Source organism: Pipistrellus hanaki (genome assembly GCF_964339955.1).
Source record: "Pipistrellus hanaki genome assembly, chromosome: 2".
NCBI lineage: Eukaryota > Metazoa > Chordata > Mammalia > Chiroptera > Vespertilionidae > Pipistrellus > Pipistrellus hanaki.
The window spans coordinates 29,352,095-29,366,910 of record NC_140504.1 but is presented as its reverse complement, the minus strand read 5'-3'; the positions used below and the strand labels follow the sequence as shown (position 1 = coordinate 29,366,910).

The 14,816-nt window shown below is 37.3% G+C and overlaps 1 protein-coding gene across 1 annotated transcript in view; it reads left to right on the top strand.

The window, feature by feature from the left end:
• Positions 1 to 14,816, top strand: part of PLD1 (phospholipase D1) — a 193,974-nt gene that overhangs the window by 87,876 nt on the left and 91,282 nt on the right. Inside the window, exons 4-8 of the mRNA XM_084874150.1 lie at positions 2,883 to 3,028; positions 3,526 to 3,631; positions 4,902 to 4,967; positions 11,408 to 11,466; positions 12,492 to 12,584. Of these exons, the coding sequence (XP_084730276.1) occupies positions 2,883 to 3,028; positions 3,526 to 3,631; positions 4,902 to 4,967; positions 11,408 to 11,466; positions 12,492 to 12,584 (470 nt within the window). The remainder of the gene's footprint in view (positions 1 to 2,882; positions 3,029 to 3,525; positions 3,632 to 4,901; positions 4,968 to 11,407; positions 11,467 to 12,491; positions 12,585 to 14,816) is intronic.

The window sequence follows — 14,816 nt, the reverse complement described above, 5'->3', positions numbered from 1 at the left end:
ATTTTTGGAAGATGTTTTATTTTCTGGGAAACACAGTAGAAGGAAGAGGGAGGAAAAGCAGAAAGCAAGGTGGCTGTGGGAGGGAAAGCACGGGTGGGGTGGACGGGGCGGGCGGTAGTGGAGAAAAAGCTTGGACCTGGGGGGTAAAGGCCGCAGGGAAAGCGAGGTGGGGAGGGGAGGGATAGAGGCGGGAGAGGTGGTGGTGGTGGGAGAACAGCCCACCCAAAGCCCTATTCTTGCAGGAATCTTCCTGCAACGGGCCCCTAGTATTATATATTGTATTATACAAACATTGAAGCCACCAAACCACAAACTTCTCTCTTTGCATACACTCTTCTGTTAGTCCAATGAGTTTGGCTTAGTTCTGTTTTATTTTATGCATTTTATTTTTCAATTACAGTTGACATACAATATCACATTAGTTCTGGTATACATATCAGTGATTAGACACTATATATCTTCCTAAGTGATCAACCACAGTAAATCTTGTACCCATCTGAGGCCATACATAGTTATTAGAATATTGCCTGTATTCCCTTTGCTACACTTTACATCCCCATGACTATTCTATAACATCCAATTTGTACTTCTTACTTCCTTCACCTCTTTACCTTAGTCTGTATGAGAAAGCTAAGGATTATCCATATACTATTGTACTTAGTGTTTCATTTACAGAGAAATATGAACTAAATTCTTGCAGATGGAGTGTGATTCCAGGCAAATAAAATGACCCCTTTTCTGATGAATCAGTACATCCTCTGTGCCAGTTCATGGCTAAGCACTTCTCTTTTCACTCTTGTGACAACCTGATGAGACAGGTGTTATCACCTGCCCTCCCAGGATGGCGATCTTCCACCTGCCCCTCTAGCTGCTCCTCCACCCACCTGCCCCAACCTGCTCTCTGCTTTATCCTCTTGGAGAGCCCAGGTAAGAGATTGAGGTCACCCAGGATGGCTGTGTCTCTTGACCAAAGGCCCCCATCTCCCCACCAAAGCATCCACAGATCTCTCCTTCCATTCCAGCTCCTGATCCTGCCAGTTGTTCTGCCATTTGTCCCTTTAAAACCAGGGATGTCTTCACAAGTCCCAGGTGACTGTCCTTTCTTTATGGTTTCTTAGCCCTGTAACATCTTCACTGGCAGGCAGTTCCTTTATTAAGACTCCTCAAATTATTCCAGTTCCAAAGAATTCCAGTAATTCTGCTGGGATGTTGTCCAACATGTGGTTGAGGCTTCCCAGCTGGCAGGCTGCATCAAAGAATTTCAGACCTTTAAAATTTTTCAAAAAGGTTGTGGCAGGCTGTTTCCATTGCACCATACTGCCTCACAATTGTGAAGAAATTTAGTGTACAAAACACATAGGGTTTATCGGTGACAGAAAAAACTTGGCATTTGCAATCTTTGATTAAGTATTTCATTTTCTTAGACTGGGAAGTAGAATCCTAAGAAATGTGACAGCTTGCTTACATTGCATAATTTTTCTTATTTATTTGACTTACCTTAAATTGAGCATTTTTCACTTGAATGTGAAGTTTCTGGCCATTCTGAGTTTTCCTGCATCGTTTTTTTGTTTGTTTTGTTTTTTGTTTGTTTTTTTAGCACTATACAAGGTGATGCAAGGAGAAAGGCAGCATATAGAATCAGACCTAGAACTTTGTTCATTTAATTTCCAGTTGTAATAACCATCATGGATCCTAACTAGATGCAAAGCAAGTGCTAAATTTGAATATTTATCATTGATATGGTTGGACTTCAGATTTAAGAGCACAAATTACATAGACTCCCATACTTGTGTTTCATATTGTATATCAATACAGAGTGGTTGTGCTTTAGAAATTTGAAATATATGACAAATACCAGTAACCAATGGCCACAGGCCAGGAATCATTCATGAGATTGCTGACACCGCAACCTGGATAAACTAGCAGAGTAGGAGACATTTACTCTGTCCCATTCCCAGCATCTATGACACCCAAGTCTCCTGGCAGGGCCTAGTGTCCTCTAGGTGGTCCAGAGTACCTTTTCCCCTCCCCCACTTCCTCCTCACCACTTTAATTCCTGCACCCCTCCCCTCAAACACTATGGATCTTCCTTTAAGAACTCCTGTGCTTTATTTATAAATATCCCTCCATCTCATGACACCTTCTACTATATCAAAATTTATATTCCCCGGGGCTGTTAGCTCTTCTGATTGAAATAATTCACTAGTCGCCAAGATATATTTGCATTTCATAAGTTATAGTTTCGAATTATTTTAGTTGTTAGGGAAAATATTTTGAGGGTAGGAAGATCTTGTGCTCCCTTCCCTCTAATGCACCTGTACCTTCTTGGTTATGGGCGGGGCTTCAGGACAGGAAGATGTAGACAAGGAGGGACCTTGGAATGCATTTCAGAAGAAGGTATAATGCCATTTTGTGAAGGGCAAAAAGTGGGCCAAGGTAATGCTCCTGGGATCCACTCCTCCAGCTTCCCTCTCACCCCTCCTACTGTCTGCTCACTGCTCATACTTTTGGACAATCCCTGATGGCTAAGTAGGGCCTTCACTCATTGTCTCCTTGACTTGGTTTCTTGTTTCAGGTGTGTGTGTGTGTGTCTGTGTGTGTCTCTCTATGTGTGTGTATATGTAAGTTTGGAGCAATAGGATTTGTGGGAGTTTGTCTTTAGTGAGATTCTGTGTTTGTCTTATGAATATTATAAGACAAACATTTAAGAGAATATTATTCTGTAACTAGTTGTTTTTGAAAACATTTTACTTACTTAAGTACTTACACAAAATAAATAGGTTGGATTTAGGGGTACTTCCATGTTACTTATTAATTAGCTACTGTTCATCAGAATTTTTGTTGTTGTCTAAAATACCAATCCTTTTCATTTATCTCCTTAGGCACGTTGTATCAATCTTTACACTATCGAATTAACACATGGGGAATTTAAATGGCAAGTTAAAAGGAAATTCAAGCATTTTCAAGAATTTCACAGAGAACTGCTCAAGTACAAAGCCTTTATCCGAATCCCCATTCCCACCAGAAGGTAATTGTTGCAGAATTAATTATAAGGTAGCCCAGATGTCCAAGTTGAGTGGAAAGTGTGTTTTATCATATTATGAGTTAACTGTCTATTGTTGGCAGATATGTTCTATTAAGTAGAACTTACTGTCTTCCAGTAATAAGCCATCTCACAAAAGATATTAGAGAGTTGCTGAAACCGGTTTGGCTCAGTGGATAGAGCCTCAGCCTGCGGACTGAAGGGTCCTGGGTTTGATTCTGGTCAAGGGCATGTACCTTGGTTGTGGGCACATCCCCAGTAGGGGGCGTGCAAGAGGCAGCTGATCGATGATTCTCTCTCATTGATGCTTCTAACTCTGTATCTCTCTCCCTTCCTCTCTGTAAAAAAAAAAAAAAAAAATAAAAAAAAATCAATAAAATATATATAAAAAAGATTTAAAAATGGAAAGATATCAGAGAGTCGTGGCTCAAAGAATAATCTAGTAAATGTGTGCATTGTGTTTGTGTGTGTGTGTGTTTCAGACACACATTTAGAAGACAGAATGTCAAAGAAGAGCCTCGGGAGATGCCAAGCTTGCCCAGTTCCTCTGAAAACTTGATGAAAGAGGAACAGTTCCTTGGCAGGAGGGTAAGTCCCTCACCGTTCTTTTGTTCAGAACATAACTTTGCCGCATTGTAGAAACATGGATCTACTGAGGGGTGAGGAGGGTCTGGCTTCAATTTTTCTCAGCAACCGATCCATTATTCTGGCTGGTGATTTGCCCCTGGAATGGGTTAGGCGACCCTCTTTCCCCCACGCTGTTCTGACCCTGGGATGTTGCATTTTCCCAGAAGAAGTGTTTCCTTTGGTAGGAGTGATATTGTGAAGAAGCTGTCTTTCCTGCAGGGACCATTACGGGTTCGTTGTGAGTCAAGATTGAGCTCATTATTGAGTTTTGAGATCTTCTCTTTTTAAGTCATACATTTTCATGCATTTGCCTCAGAATTTGAATAGTTTGACCTAAATATATGTCGGGAATATATATATATATGGAGAGGAGGATAGAGCAGCACATGAACATCAGTAGGACAGAAACCTCAGGCCTGCTCTGCTTCAGTGATGTGGTCCTGCATAGGATAAATTAATTTTTTACTAGAAAATTAACAAATAAATGTTAGTTCTTTTTTGCCATCTGAAACTTTTATGGTCTAAAAGGGATCTTTGTAGTTGTCATCTTGATTAAAATCTTTTTAGGGGCCTGGAATACATATTTTCGTAGATACCTAGACAAATAAAATTCTATAGTTTTGGGTTACCATGTGTACATATGTGAGTGCAGTTGAAAGCGATAAACTATGGCTTTAACAGTTGGTACTTCAGCAAGCATAGTAGTCAGTACAATTGACAAGCCCCTGACCCCCTTTCATCTTAACATATTTGAAGTCAGAGTACAACTTACTAGAAAGTCTCTTTTTATTTAACTCCCTCCTTGCTTCCCCCCTGAAAATATATTTAAGAGTTACAGTACATATTCCAGTAAATTCAATGTCAGAATTGAGGAAATTCAGGTGTTTTATAAAGCATTTGTTGAAATGCTTTAAAACCACCCATTATGGGCAAGTTCTGTGCTAATAATTATGGAAGATTAAGAGAACATACTGCTGGGGCCTTGTCAGCAGCTTATAAAAGACCTAAGTATGTAAAAATTTAAGAAGAAGATATTTAAATAATGGTTCAAGGGAACTATAAAAATAACTTCTTAATACAATTCAGGATTCCTTATCCAGCAGTAACATTAATAAATCATTAAATAACTTACAGAAGGTAAGATGGACCGATGATCACATTATTGGCACTGTTTAAATTTTTCTCTAAGTGTGATGATGTTATTTCTTATCTAAAAATGTTTGCATTACAGAAACAACTGGAAGATTACTTGACAAAGCTACTAAAAATGCCCATGTACAGAAACTATCATGCAACAGTAAGTACTAGTGAATTACATTTTGAAATTATATTATATAAATTATTATTATTTCAAATAATTTATTATATAAAATCATAGATCATCAACTAAATCTTGGATCATTTTATTAACACAGGTACTTGTATCCACTTTTGGATTATTCCTTGTGTTAAAATAAATGAAATAACACAAAATTGATTTGGCAGAAAGGATCTAGGTTATGGTGATGCTATTTTTAAGATACAAAAATATAACTGATATGCCTGTAACAGTAGATTTAAATGAACTTGAAATGCTGCTACAGGTTAGATTATCTAGAAATCAGCCTACTTTTCTCCTCAGGCTTCCAGAATAAAGTCCCAAAGAATTCCTAACCCTTAAGAGAAAACTTTAAGTAGGAAGTGATGAAAAGAGTGGAACAGACCTGAATGCCCAGAGATTTTACGGAGCATGTTGTGAATGCCATCTGATCGGCCCGTGATGCTTATAAAAGGCCTGTCTTTTTGTGTGAAAGTGAGAAGCCTGGGAAAAGCCAGGGAGAAAAGAAACTATTGGAAAATAAGAGATGGTGGAACTTGCAAGCAGCTGGGAAGCACACAGAGTGGGAGCGTGGCCTTACAGAGGATATCAGAAAACACTAGCTCTGCTGGCTTAGAGGCCCTTGAAGGTGCTGTTTTTAAAGGGTTAGCCTTCGCTTATGTGAAGGTCCAGATAAATGACAATGCAATGGATTATTAGACTTTGTGTCTGCGTTGGTACGAACTGTATTGCTGTGGGGTTGGATGTATGTATGTGGTGTCTGTGCAGAACTTGAGAATAGGTGCAGTTATGACTTGGCCTCTAGTTTAGAGAAGGTGTCACATCTAAAATACTACACAGAAAGAGGGAAGACCTCTGGTATTTAGGAGAAGAAGCAAGAGCATCTATTTTTGTGACTCTGCCCTCATGCTGCCTGACAGCATATTATTTGTACCCAGCTGGCCCCCTTTATAGGTAAATTACCGGGTGGGGGTGAGGGGTGGGGGTGGGGGGACTATGGTCGCCTTCTGCAGCAGCTTGCCCTGGGATGTTCCATGGTGGACTTGAAGGAGCTCGCATGTTTTCATAATCCTGGGGAAGAGTTTTCCCAGGGAAACCAGAAATCTGGGTCCAACCAGTGGATCTCAAGAGAAGGAATGGGAAGGATTTCTGTCCTTCATGGACTTGGAAGTAGGCAACTTTGAATGGATGTAGCAAATGAAGTTATTACTGCTCTTATTACTAAAAATGCTGCTTACTATTGCGTTCTCTGAAATCTGTTTTCAGACATGCTCTTTTCTTTAGTAGGGAGTTCTTTAAATGAGCACTGGTACCAGGATGTAATGAAGTTCCCTTTGTTTTACTTTTCTGCCTGCCTGTGACTTTACTTTTACTCTTCCTTTTGGTTCTAGAACTGTATTTGCTGAATTTAGTTTTCTCTTCCCACGCACATTATTATATTTTGGATTCTAATGTTGATTACACACTTTTCAAAAATGTTTATTCTGATTTCTTTTTTAGTCAGAAAAATATTTCCAAAGTTGACCCATAGTGTATTTAAAAATTACAGAATGTGTTCTAGACATTTTCTTTGGAAGGGAAAACCTAGCTATACCTGACTGAAGATATGTTCTTCCTCATTTTTGATGGTTATTTAAATTATTCCCCCAACAGAAGAACTCTCAAAAATGATTCAAGCATTGGATACAATTTGATCTATCTTAATTCTCTGACATTATTCTCATTTCATACTAAATGTAATCTGGCCTAGAGACTAGATGTGAAAACCTCCACCTCATATTTGTGAAATTAGATTGGCACTATGTGTCTAAGTAATTTGGGTCCTTAGGCCAATAGGATTGTGGATCATAGGTCAAGGGATAAGATAGGATCATTTCCTTAATTTCAATAAAATTTTAGTACAATTAGACTTGGACAACTCTTCTATTTTTTTTTTTTTTTTTTTTTTTTTTTTGAGAGAGAGAGAGAGAGAGAGAGAGAGAGAGAGAGAGAGAGAGAGAGAGAGAGAGAAAGGGAGAGAGAGAGAGAGGGAGAAAGGAGGGGAGATGGGATAGGAAGAGAGAAGCATCAATGTGAGAGAGACACATCAGTTAGTTGCCTCCTGCACACTCCCCAACCAGACCAGGGATTGAGCCTGCAACTGAGGTATGTAACCTTGACTGGGAATTGAAAGAACTGAAACCCTTTGGTCCAAGGGTTGATACTCTCACCACTGAGCAAACTGGCCAGGGCTCTCCCTACTTCTATATGGTTACTGTATAAATTAATACTTAGATAGCCTCCTTTTCCTCCAGGAGTTTTAATTCCTCTTTTCCTCCTTGAGGTTCTGAAAAGCAAAGTGTCCTAGTGTTTTAGTAGATCTAACATTACATTAAATAGTTCCCTCAGAGATGATTGGTAATTCATTTTGTTTTCTCTACTCATTTGTAAAATGGGAATATTTCATCTCTTCTCAAGGAATCCATATATTTAGAAAAAAAAATAACATATACAATTTCTTTTTAAAAATATTTATTTATTTATTGTTTAAAGTATAACATATAGAATTTCAAACAAGATTCCTTTTGTGTCCTGAATTGTAGTACCAAACCCACTAACTGAGTATTTTAATTAATAACTAGAAAATGCTTACGTATCTTCTAGGGAATTTAAAGGAGAAGTCATTAGAAACAATACATGTACTTTTTCTTGACTGTAGGTTAGAATCTAGAAATGGAACCCAGTGAATAATTTCCAAGAGAAGGGCTGTAAGCTGATAAAGTGTTATCGCTAACTTCAAGTTAATCATCAGACTCCTGTAACTTAACATTCCTTTTCTCCAAGGTGATGATTAGCTTGAAATCACCACTTTGGAGGTAAGGAATCTGAGAATAAACATCTCACAGAGCTCACCTCTCCCTTTCTTTTTAAGATATATAAATTTAGCTTGAAGAGTGGGTAAAACTAATAAAGATACACTGTGATGTTTCCATTCCAACAAAGAAAAGCTGTATTAATTTAAACAGCAATATTTGCAAATGAATGGAAATGTCATTCTCATGAATGAGTCTTAGTTGGGAGGGGCTGGATGCTGGGGAGCCTCTCCTTCCCTCCACTGATGAGCTGTCTTCTCTTCTTTCCAGAGCTGCATTGTTTTACCTGGCAGGCACCCTTTCCAGGAGTGGGTGAGCCCACTTCCCACCCTTACTGTAAGGGCACTGCCCAACCCCATGCTTTTGTCTTCCTAACCTCCGAGAATGTACCCCTTGGCCACTCTCTTGAATTTTGTTGCCTCAGGAATAAAGGGGGGCCTCTGAACATCCCCTTTCTAATATAAAGATGAGGTAGAAAAGCAGTGTGTATGTGGTTGCGAAATCACTCTCAAGGTTTGTTGTTACCCTTGGCATTTGTTTCTTGTCCTTTGGCAAGGGAACTCTTTGCTTCTCTGTTTCCCTAACATACTTTTTTCAAGTTACTTAGAGGGGAAAAATGATATTGGTTTGTACATTATTCAAGAGATCAATAAGCTCTATGAAATATTGTCAGGCTAAATTAATGATTAAATTCTTTTTAAAAGGTATGTTTTTATTGATTTCAGAGAATGGAGAGGGAGAGAGCACTAGAAACATCAATGATGAGAGAGAATCATTGATTGGCTGCCTCCTGCAAGCCCCACACTGGGGATGAGCCTGAAACCTGAGCATATGCCCTAACCAACAATGGAACCTTGAACCCCTGGTTCATAGGTCAATGCTCAATCATTGAGCCACATTCAGCAGGCAATGAGTAAATTCTTACTCTTGAGAATCACCTGCCCAAATGGAGAATGGAAATCTTATCGTTGAAGATACCCTGAGAAGTTTGGACAACATAATCTTTGTTAAATTTTAGATTTATTATTTAGCTGTGCTTCTCAATTGATCTTGTCACATTTACCTTCAATTGGATAAATCTGTATTAGAATATGTATTGCCAGATAGTTTCCCTTTTCTCTACAACACGGCCAAGTTTTTCTCAAAATCACTCTTTAGTCAAATTTTACTAAGCCATTAGGATAATTTAAAATTTTACAGTAATGCACAACTTTAATGTATTGTATTGCTAATGTATACTAGTACTTTTAAATTTAGATGAAATTCTTTACCCTTGGCAATTTTGTTTCGATATTGTAAAGTTATGACTTCTGAATTATTTAAAAAAATATATTTTTGTCAACTATTTGCTGATAAGAGCTATGTGAATAAGGAAATAGTCAGGTTTTAGATAAGAGGTTTTCTTGATATTTGCTTTCATTTCCTATTCTTCCATTCAACTATTCTGTGACTTTGCATAAATTAACCACACCTCTATGATAGTTTCTTCCCGGGTACTTTGGGAATGACACTTTCTCTCTGCTCCCTAGAGATAAGTAGATCTGTGGCTTAGAGTTTTAAAACTTTTGGATTCTGCGGCTCAGAGCTTCAGTGTCACTTCTAATATGTGTTACTACATTTTTCAGTGAGTAAGCATTTCCACAAATCAGATTAAAAATGCATGGTACTGAATCACTATGATTAATTTAAGAAATTAAATGTAAAGACCTTAACTGTTAAAGTACTTGCAAGGTTAATAGTAGGTATTTTCAATTACATATACAAAGTTTAAAGGAAAACTGTTATGTTTCATGTTATTAATTTCATTTACTAGCCTCGATTGACTATTATTTCTCCGGCAATGTCATATCAGCCAGGAAGCAGTCACCCTGTCTCTACAACTCTCTAAAGACTTTCACATGTAACCGTTATGGTTCTTCCCACAGAACTTTGTGGATGTGAAGTGTTTTCCATATCCGCCTCTTTTCTGCTTCCTGACGCCAGGAGCATGTATTTTTTGTCTGATTTTTCTAGTAAGGCTGTTATTGACGTGGTCAAAGACCATTGGCAGATCTGGGTTTACTGTGGCCGCTTATATAAATTGGGAGCAAAATAGTGTTAATCTCTAGTTGTTTCAAGGAGTATACAAAGTAAAACTACTGCACATGCTAAGAATTACATAATATTCATTGGTTTTCCCCTCTGTGCCTCCACATTTTCATCTAGTACTCACCTAGGTAGAATAAAGTTTCTCAATTTTAGTAGAATAAATGTTGGATGACTTTTTGCCTTGGCAGCTTACTTTTGAGAATACTGACTGGCCTGACCTAACTCTGAACACCTCTTGCTAGTTTTGTGATCTTGAACAGTTTCTTTAATGTCTCTAAATCAGAGGATGATAAATTGTGACCCATTGGACCAAACCCAGTCCATTGCCAGTTTTCGTATGGTTCGTGAGATATGAATAACTTTTACATTCTTAAGAATTGAAAAAAGTACAAAAGGAATAATATTTCATGACATAAAATTATAATAAATTCATAGTTTAGTATGGATAAAGTTTCAATGGAATACAGTCATGCTTATTCATTTATGTATTATCTATGGCTGCTTTCATGCAACAGTAGTTTATATGGTTCATAAAGGCTAAAATATTTACTGTCTGACACTGCAAAGAAAGTTTGCCTATTCCTGTTCTAAATCTCAATTTCCTCTTCTGTACAATAGGACAAATAGTACCTATTTCAGAGAAACATCAATGTGAGAGAGACACATCAATAAGAGAGGTTTTAAGATAATGTGTGAAAAATTCTTAGTACAGGGTCAATGATGTTAAATACTCAGTAAATGTTAGCCAGGGATGTTATTATAACATTTATAGTTTTTAATTGTCTCATAATTTGTTTAGTGAAGGTAGATCAAAATTTCTCTCCCATTATACTCACTAAAATTATTTTATATTATAATTACTTAAAATTTTAATTAAATTTTTATTATTTAATTGTAATTTTGTTACATTTCTATTAGAATATTTTGGTATTCCTAGTGTTCAAAGACCCCTCCCCAACATCCCCTCAACCAACTTTGCCATTTAATTTTCAGTTACTTTCCTTTATCTGACTGTCTCTAGCTCAGCTGTACATCCAATGACCTTTTTACACTTTTCCTCTTCTGTATTCCCCTTCATCTCCCATTTCCACATGCCAGTCCATCTTCCAATTCTAGTACCAGCATCACTCCCTTCACAGAATTCTTTTATTATTTGTAGGTATACTATGCCATACAATCTCCCTTCCCCAACAACAAAAACAAGCACAAAAGAATTTGGGAGGAAATTCTTTCTCCAAGCCTATGTGAGCATTTTATTTCTACATAGTAAGGCACACATCACTTTCTTGCTTGTGTTTTAATTATGCATATACTTCTTATCTGGACTCTTTCAGGAAAAAACCATTGTTATTGATCTGTGTAGTCTGTGCAGTATCTCAGATGTGTTTGCACATGGAAATAACTAACGTGTTTTTTTTAAATGCATAAATTTTTCTTTTCTTCTGACTTTTTAAAGTATGGATTTTTGGCTCTTTTCAGACAGAATTCCTTGATATAAGCCAGCTGTCTTTCATTCATGACTTGGGACCAAAGGGCATGTAAGTTCCCGTGTTGGATCTTTAAAGAGAAGTATGAATATTGATGAGTATTAACATTAGATTTAAGGGCAGAGGGTGGGGTAGGAACCTGGTGGAGGGGAGCTATGGGGAGGGGAAAGAGGTACAGTTATAATAATCTGAACATAAAAATTTATTAAATTTTTAAAAATGGATTTATTGGTATGCCAGGATGATGGGACTCATCTAGTTTTACTGGTAGCTTCTCCTCATCAGAGGCAGAGCAACTGAAGGGATCTATTTAGGCAAAACAAAATATCTTGCTACAGTAAACAAAAGTAGCAATTGCTCTACCCTCTTTCTTATGTGCTTAGAGCACCAATTTTCTGTAACCCCACAGTTGGACTGTTTAATACAGGTAACAAATATGATGTGGGAGAATGTATTAAAAATCAAACACACTATATTATATATTTGAAAATATCTAAGACAGTAGATCATAAGAAAAATATTGTAACTGTGAAATGATGGGTGGTAGCTAGACTTACTGTGGTGATCAATTACTTCACATTATATACAAATATCAAATCACTGTATTGTATACTTAAAAGTAATATAATATGTCAATAATATCTCAACATAATGTTATATGTGAATATGTCAGTTTTTAAAAACTCAAATATACAAGATCCCTTCTAATCACTTATAAAAGTTAGCTGCTTATCACTCATTTCCATGACTAAAAATAATCCTGTGTAAAAGGTATGTTATGCAACAAAGATTGAAATTTACTTATTATTATTTTCCTTCTCAATTTGAGAGCTTAGTATGATAAAGAGCTTAACTTTTTAAAGTAAAGATCATTGTTGGGGGAGTGCTTTAAGGATGAGCTGCTAGGACTCATCCTAGCAAATAGGGTACTGAGCTATCTGAAGGTGAAGGAGGAGAGAAAAAACAGGAAAGTCGTGAGAATGAAGCAGTTTATTTAGTCTCACATTGCAAGGTTGTCTCAGCTAAGAGTGAGATGGGAATGTGAAGATGATGGGTTACCTTGATATCTCTTTCAGAGAAGGCATGATAATGAAAAGATCCGGAGGACACAGGATACCTGGCTTGAATTGCTGTGGTCAGGGAAGAGTCTGCTACCGGTGGTCAAGAAGGTAGGACTTAGGAGTTTTGTGTATATTTTTTAATAAACTGGATATTTGGGGAATTTTTACACACTAGTTTTAAATTAAATTAAAAATTATTAATCAGTTATAAATCCTTTGAAAATCATAACAGAAGAAATTTTAAGTTCTAAGTTTCATTATCTACTTCCTAATATCAAACTATACTATAAGGCCATAACAATCAAAACAGCATGATACTGGCATACAATCATACATATAGATCAATGGAACAGAATAAAGAGCCCAGAAATAAATGCACACCTTTATGGTCAATTAATATTCTAGAAAGAAGGCAAAAACATAGAATGGAGTAAAGATAGACCATTTTAAAGATAGACTAGACAGTCAATAAATGGTGATAAGAAAATGGTACAAATATGCACAAAAAAATGAAACTAGATCACCATTACCTTCTTACACCATACACAAGCATAAATTCAAAATGAGTTAAAGATTTAAATATGACTCAAAACCATAAAAATCCTAAAAGAAAATATAGGCAGTAAAATCTTGGATACTTCTTGTAGCAATATTTTTCCGATATGTCTCCTCAGGCAAGGGAAACAAAAGAAAAAATAAACAAATGGGACTACACCAAACTGAAAAGTGTTTGCACAGCAAAGGAAACCATTAACAAAATGAAAAGAAAAGCCACTGAATAGGAGAACATTTTCACCAATGACACATCTAATAAGGAGTTAATATCCAAAATTTGTAACAAACTTATAAAACTGAACATTAAAAAAAACAAAAACAATCCAATTTTAAAAATGGACAAAGAACCTGAATAGACAGTTTTCCAAAGAGGACACACAGATGGCCACTAGACATATGAAAAGATGCTGAATATCACTAATCATGGTAGAAATGAAAATTAAGATGAGATATCACCTCAGACCTGTCAGAATGTTTACCATCAATAATTTAACAAACAAGTGTTGGTGAGCATGCAGAGAAAAGGGAACCACCATGCACTCTTGGTGGGAATGCATTTTAATGCCAAAGCAGTAGTAGCATAGGCTGGAGGCATCTTGTTGGAACAGACCATCATCTCACCTGGTTTAGACCAAGAATACTCATAAAAGTTCAGATTTACTGGCACTGGGAACAGTGCTAAACAATGTATATGAGTCATCTCAGTTAATCTGCACAGACACATAGGAGCGGGGCATTGCTGTTACCCTCCTTTTATAGACTTAGGCTCAGTTGGGCACACTCACACAATCAGGCAGGTGGCAGAGCCGGAATTGGAGCTCAGGGACTCTGACTTGAAGGCAGGTGCTTAATCCCTGAGCAGCCAGTGCTATCTTCCAAAAGGCTGGGTTGATGGATTACTTTTGTGTTACAAATCCTCTCGTTAAGAAAAAAAAAAAAAAAGAAAAAGAAAAAAAAAAAAAAGAATCTATTAACAAAAGAACAAAAGAGAGAAAGGGAAGAAACCAGAAGAGCTTTAATGAATGGTGTAATTAAGAAAAGCTCCAAATAAAGGCTAGGAGTCAGTTTACCCTGATAGCTAATGACTGTTAAATAGAACAACTACCCTAGCTGGTTTGGCTCAGTGGATACAGCATTGTCTTGTGGACAAAAGGATTCTGGGTTCAATTCCTGTCAAGGGCACATGCCCAGGTTGCAGGCTCGATTCCCAGGATGAGGTGTACAGGAGGCAGCTGATCAATTATTCTTTCTCATCATTGTTGTTTCTAACTCTCTCTTCCTCTCTTAAATTAATAAAACTATATTTAAAAAAACACACAAAAAAACACAAAAAACAACTCATTGTTGTCAAAACAGAAACCATTATCTTTTGTGTTTAGCTTTCAAAAATCCAGCTGTCACTACTAAACAATTCCATATTTCTAGGCTGCCACATCTTGACGGGAGTCATCATTGACATAGATACCACATGAATGGCACCCTGTAGAGTTGAGGAGTACCCTCTGTCTCATTTCTGATGCCCAACAAGGCTGTTTGTGGCCTATTTGGAACCTGTGTGCAAATTAGAGAAAAGTGCCCCCTTCTGGCAGGATGATATGGCTGACGCCAGTGCCCTCCTTCAGCCGGCATCCTTGTGCAGAGTATTGCACAGTGGTACCTGGTGGCCTGTTCCCAAGGACATGTTTTGCATCCCTTGGCCCTGTTGGTTAAGCCATGAGCCTGTGCTCCCAGGAGCATTTCTGAGGTTTATTCTGTCATGGGAGCTGGTTCACCTGGATATGGCAT